General features: G+C 40.4%; 2 protein-coding genes across 16 annotated transcripts in view; both read left to right on the top strand.

The window, feature by feature from the left end:
* The window catches only part of znf1015 (zinc finger protein 1015), an 11,307-nt gene extending 6,544 nt beyond the window's left edge, over positions 1–4,763 (top strand). The window contains 1 exon segment of the mRNA NM_001030170.1: positions 2,889–4,763. Within this exon segment, the coding sequence (NP_001025341.1) occupies positions 2,889–4,114 (1,226 nt within the window). The 3' untranslated portion in view covers positions 4,115–4,763.
* Positions 3,860–25,132, top strand: LOC100333228 (uncharacterized). Of its 15 annotated transcripts, XR_015484098.1 has the most exons (5): positions 9,695–9,751; positions 10,313–10,475; positions 11,927–13,523; positions 20,332–23,963; positions 24,132–25,132. XR_015484098.1 is itself a non-coding variant. In XM_087250048.1 (4 exons), exons 3-4 carry the CDS (start codon positions 12,244–12,246, stop codon positions 21,675–21,677), a joined length of 1,350 nt encoding a protein of 449 aa, XP_087106174.1. In that variant the 5' UTR covers positions 9,695–9,751; positions 10,313–10,475; positions 11,927–12,243; the 3' UTR covers positions 21,678–25,132. The 15 variants fall into 15 exon arrangements, 10 of the variants coding, with proteins under 10 accessions (XP_087106173.1, XP_087106174.1, XP_087106175.1 ...); XR_015484095.1 differs by lacking the exon at positions 11,927–13,523 and having other exon boundaries at positions 10,318–10,475; positions 20,332–22,304; positions 24,745–25,132; XR_015484094.1 differs by lacking the exon at positions 11,927–13,523 and having other exon boundaries at positions 20,332–22,304; positions 24,745–25,132.

The raw sequence follows: 25,132 nt of genomic DNA, 5'->3' as shown, positions 1-25,132 counted from the left end.
GAGGAAGTGTCTGGGGAGAGGGAAGTCTGGGGTTCTCTCCTAAGACTGCTGCATCTGCGACCCGGTCCCAGGAAAGTGGTTAAAAATGAATGAATGTAACCTCCTAATGCTGCTTCCAGCATCCCTCCCAAGGAAGTCGGGAACTCTGCACTGGCATTTGACCCGCAGGCTCAAACTACAGTGACCAGAAGGCACAGGGGCGCGACCCTCTCGTTCACCAGGGAAAACTCCAACACATGGCGGCTAAGTTGGGGAGCTATCAGCAAGCCCACACTAGCCTGCTGCCTACCACCGTGGACAGCTCCAGAGTAAAGGAAAGCCCACCCATCTCAAGAAGTAGAGTTCCAGAGCCCAAGCTCTGCCTAGAGGTGAGCCCAACTATCTCTAGTCAGTATCGTTCAAGCTCCCGCTCAAGCTCGGGCTCCTTCCCAGTGAGGTGAAATTCTATGTGCCTAGAGCCAGTTTCTGTGACTGACAATCGGTTTGATGTGGTCCTAACCTTCGACCACCACCTGTTCCACAATGCACAGGCCCTTTATAGCATAAAGGGTTTTTGAACTGCGTTTAGTATGACCTGTCACCTAAGACCTTTTTGCTTGGAAGACCCTACCAGGCATTAGCCCCCAACAACATAGCTCTTAGGATAGCTCAGGCACTCAAACCCCTCCACTACGATAAGGTGGTGATTCACGAAGGAGCGCAGTAGCATTTATAATGTAACACTTAAGGAATCAAGAACTGAGTCTTGTGGGACCCCACAGTGTACTTTTGATCGGTATTATGGCTTTTCAATAACTGACACGAATTAATAAAGTTCAGGTAGATAAGACCTGAACTAAGCCAATGCAGTTCCAGTAATACCAACATCATTTTCAAGCTTGTCAATGGGAATGTTATGATTACTAGTATCAAATGCAGCACTGTGGTCCACGAAAAGAAATTAAGCAACACGAAGAGAAATGCAACCATGGTAGGAAGATAGAAGCAGGTCAATCGTGACTCTTATGCTGTGTTCACACCAAATGCGGAACGCGCGGATAAGTTGCGCTATTCCAGCGTAAATAGCCGTGTAAACATTTGAGTTTACTCGCTTCATTCGCGCGTCAAATTCACTTCAGAACAGATGTGGATTCGCGTGATGGGCAGGGCTTCTGTCTGCTCCGTGACTGTTGCTTCGTTGCTAAAAGGCTAACATGGATTTTATTGAGAAAATAACAGTGTTTATGTACTTTTTGAAGGCTGAAAAACAGCGTCGATACGTTTAGGACCGTGTCTGAGTCCGCTACATGCTTTTAGAGGTGCATCCAGCTCTGTAAGCTAATAAACTCCTCCAGAAACTGAACCTGGATCACGGAGGCTTTCAGCGGTGCTTCTGATTGAGCCAAGCCCAGTTTGATGACTTGTTGTCGGTGTCGCCTGGAGGATTTTCCCCGGGACACCATCAACAGGTTCTACGTCACAATCACGCCCCCACAAGAGCAAGCTTCTGATTGGTTAACACAGCGCGAATGTCCGCTGAAGTTCAGATTTTCGAACTCGCGCAAAACGCTCAATTCGCGCCGCGCCATTCGCACGTATCGCGCCATTTGCGCAATTCGTGTCATTCGCGCCGCAGTCTGTCTATTCGCGCGTTTGCATTGACCTAACATGTAAATCACTCGTGCTTGATGCGCGTTCCGCGACTGGTGTGAACGCAGCATCAGGAGTGCTGTTTTTGTGCTATGAAATGCTCTAAATCCAGATTGGAATTTCTGACAAATGTCGTTTCTTTGCAGGAAGGAACCTAATTGAGTAGTTCCACCTTTTCCTAGTATCTTTGATAGAAAATGCAGGTTTGAAACAGTTCTATAATATATTAATTCTTTGGGATCAAGTTGTGACAGAGGTTTGGGTACATTTCCTAAAAGTAAGGATGAATTTAAAATGTTAAAAACAGGTTCAGCAACTTCTGAAACCAATTGTTTTAATAATTTGGTTGGTGTAGGACAGGGATGGCCCGGTGTCCCTGCAGACTTTTGCTCCATCACTAATCAAACACACCTGAACACACTACTCAGAGTCTTCAAGATCACTAGAAAGCTACAGGCAGGTGTGTTTTGATTAGGGTTGGAGCAAAACTATGCAGGACACCGGCCCTCCAGGACCAAGTTTGCCCATCCCTGGTGTAGGATCTAACATAGATGTTGTTGATTTGGAGGACTTTGACAGTTTAGGCAGTTCTTACCTACTGCTGAGAAAGTCTGAAGTTTATCCGGTAATGATCTACAGTGCTTTAATTGGGACAGTGCTGTAGGAGACAGATTGATGGTGCTTATTTTATATCAGATATTATCAATCTTGCATGTGAAGAAACTCATGAAGTCGTTACTGCTTGTGTGGAGTAAAGTAATTTTTAGTTAGATTAGCCACATTGTTATACGGAACCTTAGGACGTTGTTTTCTTTTATTAAAGTTGAAAAATAAGTAGATCTGTCAGACTTTAAAGCTTTTCTAAAGCTAAGTATACCTTCTTTCCAGGTCTAAAATCTCTAGTTTTGATTTCTGCCATCTACTGCTCCTGCTGTAATCTTTGCCTATTCTAAATAAATGCTGCATTCGGATCGTCACACTAGTTGTCACGGTTAGTTTATTACAGAAGACTCTGCCGTAAAATATATCCATATGTTTGGCTCATTCAGACTAGTCAACATGAGCGTGTCCTCGAGGACCAAATTAAGGTCTTTTTACCCCTTGCTTGCCTCACAGATCGTTCTGACTTTAACGGTAAAAGTAGAGGACCTAATGCTGAGCCCTGTAGCACTCAATGGTTTCAGTATTATGTGCTGGTTTTCATGTCTGCTGTTTTGTGCCTTTTTAAGCTGGTGTTAACTGGTGTTTTTTCACTTTAGGGCTGATGGTGCTGAAAGAAGAGACTCAAGTACTGAATGAAATTGAAGAGAAAGATCAGTGTGGGAAACACCAAGATTCAATGACCGATGAACCATCTTCAGTGGCGAAGAACACTTCATGTGAAAGAGCTGAGAAAACCAAATCTTTCCCCTGTCATCAGTGTGGAAAACATTTTAGTCGAAAACAAAGCCTTAAAGTTCACATGAGAATTCACACTGGAGAGAACCTTTCCACGTGTGATCAGTGTGGAAAGAGTTTCAATACAAAATCAGGTTTTGACAAGCACATGAAAACTCACAGCGGAGAGAAGCCTTTCTGGTGTACCGAGTGTGGAAGGAGTTTCTGTAAAAAATACACCCTTGAAATGCACATGGCAGTTCACACAGGGGAGAAGCCTTTCGCCTGCGAGCATTGCGAAAAGAAATTCCGTCAAATGGGTAATCTTAAAGCTCACTATCGTGTTCACACTGGAGAGAAGCCGTACACCTGCCAACAGTGTGGAAAGAGTTTTACAAAAAAGACAACCCTTAGGTCTCACATTATCAGTCACTCCGGAGAGAAACCGTTCACGTGCGATCAGTGTGGAAAGAGTTATGCATGCAAAGATCACCTCGACCGACACATGAGGATTCATACGAAAGATAAATATTTCATATGTGATCAGTGCGGAAGCAGTTTTAAACTGAAAGAAAACTTTGACCAGCACATGAAGAACCACGCGGAGAAATCTTTAATATGTGAGCAGTGCGGAAGGAGTTTCTTTTGCGAAGCAACTTATGAAAAGCACATGAGAGTTCACACCGGAGAGAAGCCTTACTCGTGTACAGAGTGTGGAAAGAGTTTCAGTCAAAAGGAAAACCTCACATCGCACATGAGAATTCACACCGGAGAGAAGCCTTTTGCCTGTGAGTACTGCGAAAAGAGGTTCAGTCAATTACCAGCCCTTAAAGTCCACATGAGAGTTCACACCGGAGAGAAACCTTACACCTGCGCACAATGCGGAAAGGGCTTCGCCCAGAAAAACGGCCTTAAAATTCACATGAGAACGCACACTGGAGAGAGACCTTACACTTGCATGCAGTGTGGTAAAAACTTTATAAGTAAAGAGACCCAAATTCGACACATGAAAACTCATCACACTGGAACAAAACCGTTCGCATGTGATGATGTGGAAAGAGATTTAGATGTGAAATTCCCTCAACCAACACATGAAGCTTCACACTGAAGAGATTACATGTCATCAGTCTGGATAGAGGTTCACTGAAAGGACCTGCAAATTGCACATAGCTAAGCACATCTAAAGTCTGGCCACAATAACAATTCTCAAAATTTGCCCAAGCGAGCATTTCAATTTGTCTCTTGCCGATTATTCTAGCAACAAACATTCAATGCTGCTGTTTACTCCACTGAAATGCCATACTTTTAAATCATGAATAGGCAACTTAGGTCCTGGAGAGCTGGTGTCCTGCAGAGTTTACCTCCAACCCTAATCAAACACACCTGCCTGTAGCTGGTCTTGAAGACACTGCCTAGCTTGATAAGTGATGAACTCTGTAGGCCAGTGGCCCTCCTGGGCTGAAGTTGCCAGCCCTAAGTAGTGCACAATTTGAAAGAGCAGCCATTGGTAGTGGTGTCCGAAACCATAGTGGACGTTCTGAATCACACTCAAATCAATCTCATGCACTCCCAATAAGTCATTGTCTTTGTTGCTTGCTTGGTTCTGGTGTTTTTTAGCTACTCCTCTTTTCAAAAAATTAAAGGGTTACGGCTGAAACTTCTGCTATTTCCTTGTCCCGACTTAGGACAGGGGATTTAAAACTGAGCTATATCGCCGAAAGCAGTTGTGAAATATGCCAATAAATCTGAAGTAAGCTGAAGCTTGTCCACTGCTTGTTTTGTGACTCAGGAGGACCTGAGTGAATTAAAAGGAGAAAGGGGGGACAATCTATTCTTAATATTTGGTTTTGAATGGAAGGAGATCGATTTAAAGGGGCTGTACGTAAATTTTTGACTCTTCTAAAGCATAAAAATACCATAAAACCAGATATTTAAGAAACTTGCCAAGAGAACTTTCTTGTTTATCTAAAAAACAATGCAATGCTTTAAAAATGTGCTTTCCATGTCACAACGGCTGTCTTTGTTTTGGTTCTGTACCCCACCCACTGCCAGTTTAGCCAATTATATTTCAGCAGCCCGGGTTGCCTTGTTGGAAGTCCGCGTATTTAATTCATTCAGTCAGGAAGGCTCTCAAACTATATTGTCCACAACTGAAATGCGACCTCCAGTGGACAGTAGTAGACTCAGAAATGAGATGCAGATTCAGAGCTCCCTATGAGGTTAATTAGCAGATAATGTAAATATTACGAATGTAAACATTAGGTGTAACCTAAAACTCAGGGTATGTTAACCCTGAAATAAGAGAAACTCTGGCTGTTTCTCAATATGCGTTCTTCAGCGGTCTTGCGTCCTCATGTAACGTCATCATCCTCTGCCAAAGTTCAGTTCCAATACTCAAGAACTCGTGAAACTTCCTGTATGTATTCCTCATATCGAGTATATCGAGTTTGAGCACTGAACTCTCTCTAGAAGTACCAGAAGTCTTTGCGACTGAAGGTACGAAGTGCAGCATTTTATATAGATTTATTAATAAAGTTCAGAGATTTACCTCAGGAGTTTCTCTAAACGAAACGGTGAGTATAAACGTAACCATAAACATCTTAATAAAGGAATAAGCACATTAAGGGTGTTCATTTGCGGAAATTCGTATTAAAATCAGTTTTATTTATATTGTACAACGTATATTTGTACGGCCTTTATGCATAGATATTTTGCTGAAGAGGGGAAAAAACAATAAATTATTGTATGAATGCTGCAATGTTTAAATAATTGTACATTTAAAACGTGTGAAGGTCATGTGACCATGTTGAACGCTGCATCTCATTTCCCACAGGATGCATTCTCTGTTCTTTCAGTCTCACGAGTTCGTACTTCCGAGGTGACCTGGCAAGACCAGTCTCCCAAAAATGCAAGCGTGTTCTCTGCGTTCTTGGAATTGAGATACAGCCTCTGGGTTTTCCGTTTTAAAATGGCAGGTTTGTCAAACTAAAGAAGCAGGGTAAGTCAAGCCTGTTTCTGTAAGAGAGGTAACCTTTACTCTGAGTCGGTTAATGTGGTAACTTACTCTGTGAACCTAACCTGGTCATGAGGAGATTTTATTCTTTAAACTCTGAGTTTTTGATGGCTTTTTTTTTTAAAAGACGAAATCGTATTTCTCGCCTTAGCCTTACAAGCTAAGACAAAAGTTATGCGCATCTTAACATTTCCATGAACCGTTTTTTTATGCGCATAAAAATAGTTGGATGGAAATCCCAAGATGCGCATAACTTTTAAAACTACGCATAAAATATGTATGCACATAACTGAATAGGATAAACTTTTTATTCAATAAGAAAATATGCGAATAAACTGCGATGGAAACACTTTTACCGAACAAATTCCAGCATGTGCATTAAAATAGGTCCTGTGATTTTGTTATATGAGATCATGTGATGCTAAAAATGTGTGTTAATGGACAAATCGGCCGGCTGAGCACACTGTAAAACATCTGGGGCCTCATGTATCAACGCTGCGTACGCACAAAAACTTTGCGTACGCCAGGTTTCACGCTCAGAATCGCTCACGTTTGTATTTACTAACAATGAACTGAACGTGGGAATGTGCGCAGCTTCACGGCAGCTTTCTGGCAGGCGTACGCACATTTTTTGTGCGTGTCTGTTTTGTTTCCATTGGCGACTCCTAGAGGCAGTTGTGTTAAATTCCTCTCTACAAAGTGTCTGAGCCTTGCAATGGCAGCTGTATGAGACGGGTTCAGCAGGTATATAAGGTTTCCATACCATACATTTGACCAGCTAAACAGTAAAGCACAATTTGCAGCGGTCGCCTGTTTTCCCAATGTAATCTGAGTGATCTACTGCACGCACATTGCTATAAAGACACTATCTGAAGATGAATTTGCATGCGTGAATCAGAAACATTTCCATTCAATAAATGTGCAAATAAAATATGATGCACAAACTTATTAATGGTTCCTACTTGTCTTTCTCGTGATAAATAGTTGGCAAAATCTGATATGTAGCGGGGGAAAAAAAGGAGAAAGAGTTCAGACGCTGGATTCGAGCCGAGTTCATGCTCGAACGTATCAATTCATGATCACATGCGTCTTACGAGCGCGCCACTGAGACTATTAAGCGTCCTGCAACATTTTACAGATATAAATCACACTATTTCATTTTTTTTAATGCACTCAGTGCGATATGTTCAGACTCAACTGTGTTAACTGCATCAGCTAAACTCTCCCACTCTATTTTTTTTCTTTTGTTGTTAATTCCGGAGAACAAACTTGCAAATAACACCGCTTTTCTCCGATCTACCTCCGAAAGCAGCACCTCCAATTCACATTCTGTTCAAAGTTTCTCTTTTTGCTTGCTTTTGCCGTTGCTTTTTCGTTGGGTTTTGCCATTAGCATAGTCATTAGCATATTCATACGGGGGAGGAGCAGGGAGGGGTTTTGTGCTCGTGCATGTTGCGCTCAGTTTCACGTTCATTCAGATGTACAAAAGAATATGCGTGAGATTCGGCGTACGCAGTATTTCATACATCTGAATTTCTTTCTGCGTACGCACATTTACAGCTTTGTGCCTACGCAATGTTTTAGTAAGATTTCCACGCAAGTCTTCGTACATGAGGCCCCAGAACTGTCGTTTTGGTCATTCTAAAACACCAAAACTATTTCGGGATTAGCGTTACTATATTTTAGGCATGAGATATGACGGTATGATAACCTTGGATAATGATATCACAGTTTCACCGTATTGTGATTTCTGCTCTAAAATATGCTCCTTTTAAATATCTGGGTAAGAAACAAAACCTTTTTTCCACTTGAGAACAATATATATATTGTATTTTGAGAAACATTTCCGAAATATTTCAGGCTAAATAATTCAAATGAAACAACTTACACTGCCTTCATTAATTTTTCAAACACAGATTTATTTACAATTTAAATGGCATTTTTGGATATTTTTTCTGCTGGAGATAGTGTTGTCCTAAAAAACAAAAACGTAAATAAAAAATCTTACGTATATCAGGAATGGTATAGCAGAAAATTTAGGCGGTTTTAAAACCTTGACTTTTCCAATAGCGCGGTATACCTTGAAAACGGTTATCGTCCCATGCCTATATTATTAACAACCTCCAGAACTGTCAAGAGCATCTGCGCTCTGCGTCTCATGGTTTTAAAGGCGTTTATTGCTTGTCGGCATTGTCCTCTGAGTTGAAAGTCATTTATTAAATATATAAAAGATTGACGCAGTTACTCCTACCTCAACAAATTCTGTTTGTACTGTGGATATTTGCTGCAAGTTTATCAGGAAGTGAGGATTTTGTTTTCTTTGACTCGTTGGACGGAAAAACTGCTTTATTCGCACGTCTTTTAAGCGATATTCCAGTTTTGTGCATGAATTGTTTTAATTTCTTTTCTATTTTTAAATTTAGAAATCACTTTTATTTGAATCTCTTTTACTAGCACCATGAAAAGAGGTTTACTTTTGGCAAGCTTGAACTTATATACAGCTGAAGTCAGAATTATTAGCTCCCTTTGAATTTTTAGTTTCTTTTTTAAATATTTCCCAAAAGATGTGTAACAGAACAAGGAAATTTGCACAGTTTGTCTGATAATAATTTTTTCTTCTGGAGAAAGTCTTGTTTGTTTTATTTCGGCTAGAATAAAAGCAGTTTTAATTTTTTTAAAGCCATTTTAAGGTCAAAATTATTAGCCCCTTTAAGCTATATTTTTTTCCAGTTATTATACAATAACTTGCCTAATTAACCTAGTTAAGCCTTTGAATGTCACTTTAAGCTGTGTAGAAGTGTCTTGAATAACATCTATTCAAATGTTAGTTACTGTCATCATGGCAAAGATCAAATAAATCAGTTATTAGAGATGAATTATTAAGACTATTATGTTTAGAAATATGCTGAAGAAATCTTTTCTCCATTAAACAGAAATTCGGGAAAAAATAAACAGGGGGATTAATAACTCTGACTTAAACTGTATGTGAAATTTACATAATAATAAAATACATTTTATAATAAAGCCAGCGTCTTTTAAAGAGTGATCCTTAACATACTAACCCAAAACCACATGTATATAAGGTAAGAAAAATGATTTAAAAATATTACGAGCAATAAAAGCTTCAACTTTAATCCAAAAAAAAGTTGAATATGTTGTCAAGACAAAAAATAAATGTGAAATAGTTTCATTGAAGCTTTCACAAAAACAGCATTCTAACTCAATATCAATTTTACATTTGTGTAGGAATATTTTTGTGAGATAAACTCAGTAAATTCATTTAAAGACACAAATATATCCCACTCCTCCTCTCAGTAAACTTTAGCTGTAAACTTTAACCGGATCTCAAAACTTTCCATATTATAATATATATAAAAAAAATAATATATATATATATATATATATATATATATATATATATATATATATATATATATATATATATATTTTTTTTTTTTTTTTTTACAGTCTGAATAATACAAGGCGCTGTCTTTTAGTCAGAAATACACACACACACACACACACACACACACACACACACACACACACACACAATGTACATATAATAAGTAATGATACTTTTATATTACTTTAAAATAAAGTGTGCACTATTGGAGACTGTTGAGTTGATTCTTCCTCAAATCCCTCAGTTCTAAGTGAGACTTTTATTTTGGTACTCTGCAATGACCTAACAAGTCTGCGCAGCGCTTTCGTGTTTGCGGTTCAACAGAGGTTTGTGTTTTAAACCCTGCAGCCTCTTTTAAACTGAATTATAGTTTACTATTCAACTAATGTTAATGCTAAATGAATGGTCATCAAATGTAACCGTGTAATAGTCAATCTAACTTTTACTTTAAGTACAAAACGACGTAATTAGTGCGAGTAGAAGAAAAAGGCAACATTGTTGACACGCAAACGCTTTTCTGTCTCTGTTAAACTGGTTTATTATTTAGTTGTAAAGATGTAAAATATTACCTGGACACGATTTCTGCCTCCAGCAGTGTTCAAGCTTTAAAATGGAGAACACATGTGACTTATATTGTAGTCTCTTTCTATAATCTACAGCTGACTGTATTGTTTGTGATGTTTTGCCTGTGACCATTGTTGAGGTACTTTTAAACATGTTATATTGTGATTAATATTACCTCTGACATCCAGTCAAAACAGTGTAAATGCACACAAGCTAGCTTTACAAACTCTCTGTGTTGATAAATGTGCAATATTAATAACTACACTGGTCAACACATTCATTTTTATTGTTTATTTCTGTTGTTTTTCTCATCTTAAACTGAGGAAAGTGACTAAACGCAGAGGAAAACTCCTGGAGAAGCGACTGAGATCTGCTCTTCATTATCATCTACTGTTATAAAGATGGCGTCTCTTAAAGAGGAGAGTGAAGAACTGAGGATTACAGAAGTGTTCACACTGAAACATGAAGATCCTGAGGAGCAAACAGGTTAGTTTTTACTTCTCCAAGCTGAACTCAGAGTCATTTAATTCTCAATCAAGTGTGCAGCTCTAAACAAATCAATAATATTTTAGAGAAATCTCGTGTTTGTCACAATTGAATGTTTCAGATCATCAAACAAAGTTAAATATTTGTGAAAGATAACGGCATATGCAGTTTTGACAAATGAAGGTTATTTATTATGAAGGAAAAACGTATGACAAAACTACGTAGCCCTTTGTGAAGGTGTTTGGTCCCTGCACCCTATAACTGGGCCACCCTTTGTAGTAACAACTTAATTTGAGTGTTTTCGATAGCTAGCAACGAGTCTGTAACAGCGCTGGGGATGATTTCTGTCCCACTTATCTTTGCAGTATTGTTGTAATTCAGCCACATTGGAGGGATTCATAAACCTTTTAAGGTCATGCCACAGCATCTCAATTTGATTCAGGACAGGACTTTAACTAGGCCACTCCAAAGTCTTTTTCGCTCGCATTTGCGACTAACAATAGGTATGTGCGAACTGGAAAATATATTTAGTCGCACATGTGCGTTTTTTTTTTTTTTTTTATATGTATTTATTGAGTTTTTGCATTAACAGTTTAAAGCATTACATTACTCCTACCCTACCAAAACCTCGGCGTTGAAAGAGAAGAATAAAAAATATATATATACATACATATATGCACAAACACACATATACGCATCATTCCAGAGTTCCTGAGATGACGGTGGAAAAACAGAGTGTACCATATTTGTTCAGTCCATATGTTGTCATTTAACATGAGAGGCTTGGTAACATCCAAAAGAGGGAATATAGAAAAGAGGTGCATCTTAATACAAAGAGAAAAGAACACACACATGTGCGATTTTTTTTATTTATTTGTTTATTTATTTTTATAAGCTTGATTGATGACTTAATTCACTCGGCCACGGTAAAACAACATGCTCTTATTACATTGGAAGTCTATTGTGACTGTAGCACACATTGACGCTGTCAACAGCATCACATCTCTTCTAGTTTATTTACTGTACTTCACGTCAAGCGGTCTTGATTCAATGCTAAGCAACGCAAGGCACCGAATTGCGGCGTGTCGCACATCGTGTGAGCCTCATAGAAAACGCCAACAATTCGGGCATGGATGGCATATCAATGCTCAACCAGTATGAAGGCTGATTTATACTTCTGCGTCAAACGCACGCGTATGCTTTGGCGTTGACGCATAGCCCTTCGCCATGGCCGTCGACGTCGCTGAAGTGCATTTCTCAAAAAATGTAACTACACGTTGCAACGACGCGTAGCGCAAGCTCTGTGATTGGTCGGCTTGGTAGCGCTGACGAGTCTGGACGGGATTGAGAGCCGCGCGAATGGTGCGAGCCTGATGAAGCGATTGTTTACAAGTGTGGAGTCCCGCGAAGGAGCTCCTGATGGAAACATTTGTTTTGTGTTTACCTCATAGTTAAAGTTGTTGCACGTCCGCCGGTTCCTGCCTCATAATGAGCGAGTTTGAGTCACTTGTACATCCCGGAAGTATTCAGGAAAAGCAAAACAGCAGCGAAGAAACTCGACACAGAGGAACATTTACACCTCACTGCCAACTAGCGTTTCAGAAGTGTTAATGCAGACCAAAAGAGATAAGTATAAATGCACAGCTACGAGATTCTGCTTTTGATATTAATCGTATTCGTTTTTGCATAACTCTATGCGTCTCAATCTCTCAGCAGCACCAACACTACAGCAGAGAGAGAGAGAAGATTTGACCTGTCAGTGGTGTGCATGGGTAGTAAATTTTTCTTTTCTTTAAGAAACACTTTTAAATGCTCAACAATTTTTTTTTTATTTGTCTGTTAAATAAGAATAAGAAATCATTCTATTGCTGAAAGCCATTAAGGGTTTATTAGTAAATATAGTGTCAGTTTGGGGCAGAAGGTCATAGAGGGATTCCCATATTCAGCTCTTTATTAAACACTATTTAAGCTGTTGTCACCAGAAGGGTCTGGCTGCAGAGTTGCACTTGCATCCTCAGGCTTGCATGCTCAGGCACCTACACTTCTTATCCAAGTGACTTGAAATCCACACAAATAAGCCAAAGGTAAGTTTCCAGTTGGTTTGCGTTGACAGTGACGACGTTGTCAAATAATTCTAAGTACTTAAGTTGTACACCATGACAGAACCCACCCCCACCCCCCGAAAAGCGCTTAGTATATTCAACACATTTACACAATTTCCCTAGGCAGGCTACTATTGACATTCATACCAGCAAAGATTATTTATTTATATAAACTATCAGGGCTAAATATACACACAAGGTATTCTTCCACAGTTATGAATAAAACTAAAATTCAAATTTGCCGTGTGTTTTTTTTTTTTTTTTATGTTAAAGGGTCACGAAACACCAAAGCACATTTTTTGAGCTGTTGAAAGTCGTATGTGTCACACACTGCTATAAACACTATTAGGACACCTATATTTCACTAAAAAGTGAAAATCAGTTGTTTTTGAGTTATTTCGAGCAAATTCGTACTTCCGGTTTTAAACAAATTTTTGAAGCTGCGTCACGGCCATGAGATAATAGCGTGTATTCCAGCGTGCAGACTGGATGTCTGTACCGGGGCGTCCCGTATTACGTCTCTGAGTGCGTTGCATTCATTCATGAGTATGGCTTGGTTCAAACCAATCAGCGTGCTCTATTTTGTATGCGCTGCAGCTTCATTAATATGCATGCTAGCTTTCTTAGACTGTACCTGAAACAATGTTTTGACGGCAGAGAGACGACACACGTCGTGTTGCCGAAAGTTGTGGGAAAAGAATAAGAATTGTTTGGAGATACGGGTTGCCAGTGTTGCTTTTATAATGTAAAGGTTTTGTTTCATTTTTTTCTCTATGAGAGCGCTGCTGGAACTCACGCGTGGATCCGTGTACGCGACACGCGGCTGAAATACGTTTGTACAGAACATTTTTACAAGAGAGGATTTCTCATCTATGGTGAGATCCGGATTTGCTGCTCGTCTCCTTTAAAAAAAAAGACGCAGCTCCAGTATGTGTCTACAGATTCGGTAAGTGTGTGCGATCAGCACCCTTTCTTTGTTCGTTCAGATGGCAAAGTTATAGTTGGTATGGTCAGCTGTACTCTTTCAGTGTTTAAAGACAGACCTTAGTAAAAATGATTTCTAAGTTACTTAGTTTACAGTACGTTGATATCACTACTTTATTGAAATTTCATGGCCCTTTAAACATTTCAAGGAGAACTAATAGATACACATTATGCACTTCCACCAATGATTCTTGAATGACATGGGAAACTATTCTTGATAAGTTAGGACGTCTGCACAGGAGTACATCCAAATGAAAACACAGTTGCAGCGCAGCTTCAACAGTCTCTACATGATCCCAGTCCAGTTTTATAGGTCCTCCAAACATAATGTCGAGATCGACTTGATAAGGGAACATCTCGACTTGCTTAAAGGAAAGAAATACACAGATGATGTGTAACATTACTGCAGAGCTGTTGTAAGGCAAGCATTCGTGGTTCGTTACGATCTGTTTACGTAACTATAACAACTGTGGCGCATGTCGCCGTATGTTGCCAGAAACCACAGTGAAACAAAAGGCACTTAGGTAGGGTGACAGACAAGAAGTTTGTTGCAACCATCTTAATGAAATCCGTTACCTCAGAGATTCCTCCCCCTCAGAGACACCCTTAAGCCTGGTTTACTTCTGCGTCAAGTGACCGGCGTAACCCACGGCGCATGCAATGTGCATAGCTGTGCATTTATACTTCTGCGCGCTGTCTCTGTTGGTCTGCATTAACACTTCCGAAACGCTAGTTGGTAGTGAGGTGTTAATGTGTCTCTCTGTCGAGTTTCTTCGCTGATGTTTTGCTTTTCCTGAACACTTCCGGGATGTACACGTGGCTCAAACTCGCTCATTTTGAGGCAGGAACCGGCGGACATGCAACAACTTTAACTATGAGGTAAACACAAAACAAAACTTTCCATCCGGAGCTCCTTAACGGGACTCCACACTTGTAAACAATCAGGCTCGCACCATTCGCGCGGCTCTCGGTCCCGCCCAGACTCGTCAGCGCTACCAAGCCGACCAATCACAGAGTTTACACTATGCGTCGTTGCGACGTGTAGTTACATTTTTTGAGAGGTGCACGTCAGCGACGGCCACGGCGAAGGGCTATGCATCAGCGCCGTAGCATGCGCCGCCGTTTGATGCAGAAGTATAAATCAGCCTTTAAGTTAAATTACCCAAGGACTTTCATGCAACTGGACACAGGTGGCAATTTGTAAATGACGTCACTTGCAGAGAAAACGTGGCTGCGTGAGCGTGCAAGTGCAAATCTGCAGCCAGACTCTATTTGTTCTTACAGCAAAATAAAACCTGCTCTAGTAATTGCGTTCAAATGAACGAAACTGCTTTGCTTTGTACATGTACATTTAGTAGGCAAAAACACTATTTATTTTTATATATTTTCACTGCGCTCCTAAAATTCAGTTTCAGCCATTCAGAAATGGGTTTTGCTTTTGTGCTTTAAATATAGGGGTGTCAAAATGAATTGTTTTTTCAGTGCACCATGATGCAGACGCGGACAATTTTGTATTTGTTCAGTAACAATCACAAACGATCATTTATCTCATATGCGCTATGTTCTGGTAGCTTACTATGGCGAGGGAAGCGACTGCAAGTAATGAAGACGCTCCAACTAGCGCGTGACCACTAATAGGGGGTGTAAAGGCTGATTTATACTTCTGCGTCAAACGCCGGCGTATGCTACGGCGCTGACGCATAGCCCTTCGCCGTGGCCGTCGGCGTCGCTGATGTGCACCTCTCAAAAAATGTAACTACACGTCGCAACGACACTTAGTGTAAGCTCTGTGATTGGTCGGCTTGGTAGCGCTGACGAAAAAAAATTTGCTTAAAGGGGCTAATAATTTTGTCCCAAAAATGTTTTTTTAAAAATTAAAAACTGCTTTTAATCTAGCTGAAATAAAACAAATAAGACTTTCTCTAGAAGAAAAAATATTATCAGACATACTGTGAAAATTTCATTGCTCTGTTAAACATCATTTGGGAAATATTAAAAGTAACAACCTAACAAATAAAGATTAAACACTTCAATACCTCTATAAGAAATACATTTGCTTTCTTTCTCACAACTGGTGCATAATCTAAATTTAAATATTTAGATACACCTATTTGGTGCTTTTTCTCTATGCATTAATTTGCTCAGAGTTTAGAGGTTTTTAGCTAAGAACACCAGTCTATCCACCATTGCAGGCTTGACAATTGAACGTTGGCAGGTGATTATGTTGCCACTTGCACTGAAAACGTGTTCGGATGGGGAACTTGATGCAGGAATAGAGAGATATTGGCGAGGTATGGGAAGCTTACTTTGTGTGTTTTCCACCATGCAAGTGGATCCTCCTCTTTGTCTATAGAAGGTGTCAGTAAGTAGTTGTTTAATTCTGCTTCCACAGCTTCCTTAATGGTTACAGAGAAAACACTCTTTGCTGTAGCTCCACTCTGTTTAAAGAAACTTCCCAAGGACTTCTTGGCTTTTTTAGCCTGGGATGTTTCAGCAACTTTGTGCTGTACCTCAGCGCTGCAGCTTACGATCTCTTCCTGTTATTCCATCATCTCTGATGCAATTCTGGCCTTTACTTTGGGCTTGTTGTCTGCATTAATGTAGTACATCTTGAATCGGGGGTCAAAACAAGATGCCACATCTAGCAGCTCCTGAGTAGCATCATCTTTATATTTCTCGTTTATGTAGTGCAACATCTCATTCTTCAAGGTCTCAGTCAGGTCAGTGTCTTCATCATGCGTTAATAGCATTGAAGTGCTGAAGAGGTGAAGAACCGGCTTCACATAGGAGACCCTAACATAATCTTCTCCTGAGAGTGCATCTGTGAAATCCAGCAGTGTCTTGCTGACAGATTCCAGGACATCTATATCTTGCCAGGTTGGAATCAGATGCCTTGCCGTCTTGTCCTCAGACAAAACCTGAGTTAAAGCCTTCTGCTGCTCTAAAATTCTGCTGATCATCATCTGTCTGGAACCCCATCTTGTTTAACATTCTGATATGAGGGAATGTACTGGTAAATTTAGGGCCTTCTGTGCTTTTTCTAGGGCACTTCTGGCCTTCCAGCTGTGAGAAAAGTGACCCACCAGCTTTTTACAGATACCTGTAGCACGATCGATGCGTCCATCCCTTTTCACTGCATTTTCTGGAAACATAAAAACAAAATTAAGAAACTGCATATTAATAATTCTAATAAATAAGATAAAAAATAAATTTCTCATTAAATATCATATATAAATATTCGCAAATTTTTTCTTTATATCATATTATTTTCTATTATAATATTATTAAATTTTTTTTTACACTTTTATTATTTATTATTTTACTTCTTTACCTTATCAAAACCCAAATATAGGGACATTATTAAGTTTTGAGTCTTGTAAACAAATGGAGAATACAATTTATTTTATAAATAAATATTCGGGAAAAGCAGCTTTCAGAGAATTAAATTTGCCTTAGATTACAAAACAAAAACAATATGATAAATAACCCAACTTAGAATTTTTTTTATTATTTTAAGGGTGCTTTCACAGCTACACTTTTGTTTCGGAACCTGTCTCGTTTGCCCAGTTAGCGCAGTTTGACATATGTGAACAGGGAAAATGCGCTTCTTTACACGCCAAAGTAATCGCTCTGAGACCGCCTGAGTGAGGCGGTCTCGGCTCGATTGAAACGAACCCTGGAGCGGTTCGATTGCAGTGAGAAAGCGATCCAATCAGGGCGCGGTTATATCACAGTGTTTTATGGATATGTAATAGGCATACGGCTATATGAAGAGAGAATTATGAGTAGGGCGGGAAGTTTCGCAAGTCTCCGGATACCCGCAATCGAGTGATGATCTCCCGGTAATCTCGCGTCTCCCTCCCGGTCCTCAAATAGGCATCGTCGCGTACCCTTCTCACCCCTCCCCACAGCATCTCTCCTTAGACACGTCGCGTGTGCGCACCCTGTCAATCACCACCAAACCACCACCTCTCCTAACAGCTTAGCGGGACGCTGCAAAAAAAACCCTGACACTCTGACCAATGGGAGGAGAGTTTACTCGCACGTGACTTGTTTTAGCTCTTTTGGTCCGATTAGAAACTTTGCAGTGTGAAAGCGAACCAAACCAAGAGCAAAGAGCAACAATGTAACATTTGTAATCTCTGTTTCGGAACAACTGAATCGATTCACAGGTGTGAAAGTCAAATCCTAGATAGCAAAAGCAACAGTAGTAAAATGCATGGATATCATTTACCAATTGCAAGATGCAGCCGGTGGCCAAAGCACTGCAACCTGGTCCACTTGTTGAGGGCGGCCTCCTTTACCATGTTCTCAGCGTTGTCTGTAGTTATAGTGACGAGACGTTTCTCATCCAGGCTCCAAGCAGCCAATGCTTCTCTCATCCCCATTGCGATGTTCTCGCCTGTATGGTCATCGGGGAAAAGTGCTGTTTGCAAACAGCGACTTCTCAGCTGGAAGCCCTCATCCACAAAGTGTACAGTCAGACTTATGAGGGGTCGGTTGTTCGGCTGGACCACAAATCTGTTGTTGCTGCGTAATATTTTACTCGTGACAAAAGCTCAGTTTCCACTTGTGCCTTGCATTTGTCGTACAGCTCTGGTATGGCAATTTGAGAAAAATAAGTGCGTGATGGCATAACATATCGCGACCGGATCATGTTTGCAAGAACGTGTTTGGTAACCGTGTCTATTGGTACCGTGTCTTTTGCGAGGTGAAATGTAATGGCATCAGTGATATCTTTCTGCCGTTTGGATCCCTTCTCATACGGCGTCACACTGGCAAAGGCATTCGAAATAGTTTTTTGCTTTGGACGACAATCTGATCTGGCTCCGCATTCGTCATACAGTGCTTTGTGATGCCGACTTAAATGGTCAAACAAATTAGTGGTGTTTCTGCGAGTTGTGGCCACAAATGCCAGGCACTCCCGACAAAATACTTTTACATTTTTGTATCCAAAATACTTCCATATAACCGATGTTGCGTTTCTTTTTCCAACCAAATCTTCCATTTTGGCGCCTTTCTCCCGTTCCGCGCTCATTTCATCACGGTCACGTGGAGACTGCATGCATGAAGCATGTTACGCAATGTGTGCTGATCAATTCGTTTTTCCAAATTCCTTATGTCTAAGTTTACTCATTTATAACAGATAAATATAGAACCGTAGACAGTTTAGAAATTATATATTTTTTATTTAATTGTATTAATTATTTATTTATTTATATATATATATATATATATATATATATATATATATATATATATATATATATACACATATATATATATATATTAGCGCTGTCAAAATTAGTGCGTTAACGCATGCAATTAATTTTAAATAATTAACGTGTTAAAAAAAATTAACGCAGTTGCAGGTTTTTTTTTACTTCCTGTTTTGGTGGACGTGTGTTTAACATGCAAGAAATGTGGATAAGACCAAGGAAGCACTTTTTGAAGGCAAGTTTTTGTATAAAACAATTAGTTGCATCAGGTTATCCAGAATTTCATGCAATTTCGGGTGTTTCATTTTTAACTTTCTGTTGTAAGTTGACACCGCATGGCGAACAGAAAGAAAATCCTCCGCATTTCGTGACTCGGTGTTCCATTAAGGTAATAAAATCACTGCTTAGGCTACACGGTAGACTTTTAATAAGAGTATAATCTTAATCATATTAAAATCTGAGTATTGGTGTCTTATGTAAATGTACTCAGAACGTCTGGTGAAGTCGCGAGCTGTCAAAGACAGGGCTCATTTAACTCTGTCTATCAAACTGCCAATGACTGATTACCTTTAAACTTTCTGGCCATGCCCTAGCATCCACTTTTGGACCCTAGAAACCGTCCCATAGACTTCCAAACTTTGTGAGTTCATAACTCTGCGTCAGACTGTCCTACAGACTAATGGCTGAGCTCATTTAACTCAGTCTAGCCAGCAGCCAATCACTGATGGCCTTTCAACTTTCTAGCCAAACCCTAACTACCACATACTGCACCCTAGCAACTGTCCCATAGACTGCCATTATAGATGTTCAGATTGATATCGTCATGCTGCAGTGTGATAAAGACATGGGGGTTGTTTTTAACTGTTCATACTGGAAAGTAGCTTTGATACATCATCAGTCTAAGCTGTCAATCAACTCCATAGCAACAAAACAGAATAACCTAGGAACGGTATAACAGCAGCTATATCTCAGCATCAGAACATCGTAGAGAAGCGGGGGTTGAATTGTTTGACTCATGCTAGCACACCATCTATCTATCTATCTATCTATCTATCTATCTATCTATCTATCTATCTATCTATCTATCTATCTATCTATCTTCTATCTATCAATCTATCTATCTATCTATCTATCTATCTATCTATCTATCTATCTATCTATCTATCTATCTATCTATCTATCATCTACCATCAGGCTTTCTCAAGCCAGCCTCAAAGTTTGTTCTCAAACTTTAAGAATCTATTTTTTATTGAACCTCCAACTCTGAATCTTCACATGATCTAACACACCAGTTGTTAAGTTATCAACTGTTAGTTTCCCTTTCTTAACATTATGTATTTAAGACTTACTGCTCTTTATGAGATCTTAGACCTTCAAAGAGTTTAGGACCTGCAGAAACCTTGCATGACAGTAACTTTTTAGTGGAAATATTTACAAAGATAGAAGTAGAGGACCTAATGCTGAGCCCTGTAGCACTCAATGGTTTAGATATTCTGTGTTGGTTTTCATGTCTGCTGTTTTGTGACTTTAACTGGTGTTTTTTCACTTTAGGGCTGATGGTGCTGTCAGAAGAGACTCGGGAAGTGAATGAAATTAAAGAGGTTGATCAGTATGGGAATCACCAAGATTTAATGACCGATGAACCATCTTCAGTGGCAAAGAACACTTCATGTGAAAGAGCTGAGAAAACCAAACCTTTCCCCTGTCATCAGTGTGGAAAACATTTTAGTCGAAAACATGGCCTTAATCTTCACATGAGAACTCACACTGGAGAGAAACCGTACTCGTGTACTGTATGTGGAAAGCAATTCAGTCAAAATCGCTACCTTGAATTGCACATGATCATTCACACCGGGGAGAAGCCATTTGCCTGTCGGCATTGTGGAAAAAGATTCAGTCGAATGCGTTGTCTTAAAGCTCATTTTCGTGTTCACACTGGAGAGAAGCCGTATACCTGCCAACAGTGCGGAAGGAGTTTTGCATATAAGTCTACTCTTAATTCTCACATTATCCATCACACTGGAGAGAAACCGTTTCCGTGTGATCAGTGTGAAAAGAGTTATGTTTTTAAAAGTCAACTTAACCGGCACAAGAGGATTCACGCCGAAGATAATCATTTCATATGTGATCAGTGTGGAAAGAGTTTTAAACGGAAAAGATACTTTGACCAGCACATGAAGAATCACAGAGAGAAATTTTTAATATGCGATCAGTGTGGAAGGAGGTGCATTAGTGAATCAGGTTTGAAATCGCACATGAGAGTTCACACCGGAGAGAAGCCTTACTCATGCACAGAGTGTGGAAAGAGTTTCGGTCAAAAGCCCAACCTTGAGGTGCACATGAGAGTTCACAGTGGAGAGAAGCCTTTTCCCTGCCAGCATTGTGGAAAGAGATTCGTTACGTCATATTTGCTTAAATCCCACATGAACGTTCACACTGGTAAGAAGCCGCATACCTGCCGGCCGTGTGGAAAGAGATTTGCTCAATTGTCAGCCCTTAAAGTCCACATGAGAGTTCACACCGGAGAGAGACCTTACACCTGCGCACAATGCGGAAAGGGTTTTGCTCAGAAACATGGCTTTCATGTTCACATGAGAACGCACACCGGAGAGAGACCTTACAAATGCACGCAGTGTGGTAAAGGCTTTACAAGTAAAGAGAGCCAAACTATACACATGAGAACTCATTACACTGGAATTAAACCGTTCGCATGTGATGAGTGTGGAAAGAGATTTGTTTGTAAAACTTACCTCAACCAGCACATGAAGATCCACACAGAAGAGATTACATGCTTTCAGTCTGAAAAGAGGTTCACTGTAAGGACCCGCAAATTACACATGGCCAAGCAAGCCTGCAAGTCTGGCCACAATAGCAATCCTCAAGATTTGCATAAGTGAGCATTTCAGCCCTGTCTTGCCGATTAATCTAGCAACAAACATCCAGTGCTGCTGCGCCTGTTCGTGTCTATGCTATGATTTACTCCACGGAAATGCCTGTTTAAAGGGCCATGAAACCCCCTCGTTTCAGCAGGGTGTTTTCACACCTCTACTTTGGAAAAAGTCAGAAAAGTGGGCGTGTACACATAATACACGCTATTATGTCATGATCGTGACGCAGCTTCAAAAATTAGTTTCAAACAGGAAGCACGAATTTGCTTGAAATAATGCAAAAACAACCAATTTACACTTTTTAGTAAAATATAGGTGTCCTAATAGTGTTTTTAGCAGTGTGGGACACATATACGACTGTCAACAGCTCAAAAAATGTGGTTTGCTGTTTCGTGACCCTTTAAAGTCGCCCCCATAGTTTTAAATCAGGGAATGGCAACTGCAGAGTTTAGCTTCAACTCAAATCCAACACATCTGGCTGTAGCTTTCTAGTGATCCTGAAGAAACTAGCTGCTTCCCAATTCCAAGAATGCAGAGAACGTACTCGTGTTCTTGTGAAGACCGGTCATGCCAGGTTACCTCAGGAGACCGTGAGAACTCTGAGAGACGAGATGCTGAGTTCTTCCTGATGGTCACGTGACCATCAGGAATATTTAAACAATACAGCAGTCATACAATGCTTAAAAACCTTACAAATATACTTTGCGCAATACAAATAAGACCGATTTTAATATGGATTTCAGCAAATAGGCACCCTTAATGTGTTTAAGCCTTTTAAGGTTTTACAGATTTTACTTTTAAGATCATACAGTGGCTGTGGAAGCTATTCAGACCCCCTTGAACGTTTCACTCTTTGTTATATTGCAGCCGTTTGCTAAAGTCGTTCAAGTTACTCATTAATATAAACACAGCAGCCGATATTGACAGAAACGCACAAAATTAATGACATTTTTGCAGATTTATTAAAAAAGAAACTGAAATACCACATGGTCCTAAGTATTTAGACCACAGGTGTCAAACTCAGTTCCAAAAGGGCCGCAGCTCTGCACAGTTTAGTTCCAACCCTAATTAAACACACCTGATCAAACTAATTGAGTCCTTCAGGCTTGTTTGAAACCTACAGGTAAGTGTGTTGGAGCAGGGTTGGAACTAAACTGCAGGGCTTCGGCCCTCCAGGAATTGAGTTTGACACCCCTGATTTAGACCCTTTGCAGTGACACTCAAATATTTAACTTAGCTGTCCATTTCTTCTGATACTTGAGATGGTTCTACGCCTTCATTTGAGGCCAGCAGCGTTTGATTATACTGATTTGGACTTGATTAAGGACCTCATGGGGCAGTTCATGCAAGACAAAGACATCGGCTGCGTCCGAAACCGCATACTTCCATACTGTACAGTACGCTAAAATCAGTATGCGAGCCGAGTGGTATGTCCGAATTCATAGAATTCGAAAATCAGTATGCGAGAAGTACCCGGATGACTTACTACTTCCGGCGAGATTCTGCGAGACGCTGCTCTATCCCATAATGCCCCGCGAGCGAATTCATGAATGGGAGTGAAGCGACGCAAATGACGCAGGTAGGTCGCGTGACCATAACAAAATGGCGGATGTAGTACGTCCGAATTCCATTCATACTGCTCACATTCATACTGTATAGAACGCACTTTTCTAACAGCCGAGTAGTACGTTTACATTCAAATGCAGTACCTATTGAGTAGTAGGCGGTTTCGGACGCAGCCATCGATTGCTATGGACTGGCCAGTCCATTCCCCAGACCGAAATCCAATTTGGGACATCATGTCTCGTTCCATCCACCAGCGCACTGTCCAGGAGTTGGCAGATTCTCTAAGGAGACCGTCCACCACCTCATCAGGAGCATGACCAGGCATTGTAGGGAGGTCATACATGTATGTAGGGACCGCACACACACTAATGAGCCTCATTTTGACTTGTTGTAAAGACATTACATCAAAGTTGGATCAGCCTGTAGTGTGTTTTTCCACTTCAGTTTGGAGTGTGACTCCAGACCTCCATGAGGTAATAAATTTGATTTTCATTGATTATTTTTGTGTGATTTTGTTGTCAGCACATTCAACTACATTTCTCAGTAGTGTGCCGGTAGCGTTGCTACTTTCCAAATCAAAAGGCTTTTCAGTAGTGAAGCTATTATTTTAAGCAGGTAGCACAGTAGTGTCTACACAAGCTACATTTACTGATCGCGGATCGTTAAATGATGCCACGGCCATTCACTAATCTGTGAGGTCTGTGTCTGGTTGATGAATCTATATCAGGGGTGTCCAAACTCAGTCCTGGAGGGTCGGTGTCCTGGAGAGTTTATCTCCAACTTGCTTCAACACACCTGCCAGGAAGTTTCTAGTTTATCTAGTAGAAGCTTAGTTAGCTGGTTCAGATGTGTTTGATTAGGGTTGGAGCTAAACTCTCCTGGACACCGGCCCTCCAGGACCGAGTTTGGACATCCTTGATCTATATGACAGCGAGAATGGCGGATTCGTCTTTGTGTTTTACGGTGGTCAAAAACAAACGTTTGGGTGAGTCACTACCACCTTTCGCTCCAGTCGGTGAGGTCGCCAATCAGTCATTGGGTTGACACAGAAACCTGCTTGATGGAAAGATGACTTTAGAGGACTTATTACTGAAGCAGGACCCTCGTATCTCACCGTGTTGCAAAGTTATTTCTGATAAATACATTTCTAATCAGAAGATCACAGCGGAGGACCGCACTGGGTGCCACTCCTGTCAGCTAAGAAGAGGAAACTGAGGCTACAATTCACACAGGCTCACCAAAATTGGACAATAGAAGATTGGAAAAAACGTTGCCTGGTCTGATGAGTCTCGATGTCTGCTGCAACATTCCAATGGTAGGGTCAGAATTTGGCATCAACGAGCATGGATGCATGCCTGCCTTGTTTTAAAGGATCAGGCTGGTGGTTTAATGGTATGAGGGAAATTTTCTTGGCACACTTTGGGCTCATTAGCACCAACTGAGCATCATGTCAACGCCACCGCCTACCTGAGTATCGTTGCTGACCATGTCCATCCCTTTATAACCACAGTGTACCTATCATCTGATGGCTACTTCAAGCAGGATATATTAACGCGCCATGTCATAAAGCGTGAATCATCTCAGACTGTTTTTTTGAACATGACTATGAGGTCACTGTACTCAAATGGCCTCCACAGTCACCAGAGCTCAATCCAATAGAGCACCTTTGGGATGTGGTGGAGTGGGAGTTTCACATCATGGATGTGCAGCTGACAAATCCGCAGCAACTGTGATGCTATCATGTCAATGTAGATATATATATATATATATTTATACACGCAGTCCTTTATTTTACCCTTTACTATACATTACTGCTGTATTTTAAGTGTGCTGCACCTGGTTTCATGATTTTCTATTTGTTGTTTTTTATTGCTGTCTAATAAAACAATCATGTCTCA

This window comes from Danio rerio, chromosome 4 (genome assembly GCF_052040795.2).
Source record: "Danio rerio strain M-AB ecotype USA chromosome 4, GRCz13ab, whole genome shotgun sequence".
Lineage (NCBI taxonomy): Eukaryota > Metazoa > Chordata > Actinopteri > Cypriniformes > Danionidae > Danio > Danio rerio.
Note: the sequence above shows the minus strand (reverse complement) of the source record. Positions and strands in the feature narration are given on the sequence as shown.

Bases quoted from the DNA above. Each gene is read 5' to 3' on its own strand.
- LOC100333228 (XM_087250047.1), top strand. From the start codon at position 10,391: ATGGCGTCTCTTAAAGAGGAGAGTGAAGAACTGAGGATTACAGAAGTG. The intron at 10,476-20,331 runs GTTAGTTTTTAC...TTTTCACTTTAG, and splicing joins AGATCCTGAGGAGCAAACAG to GGCTGATGGTGCTGTCAGAA.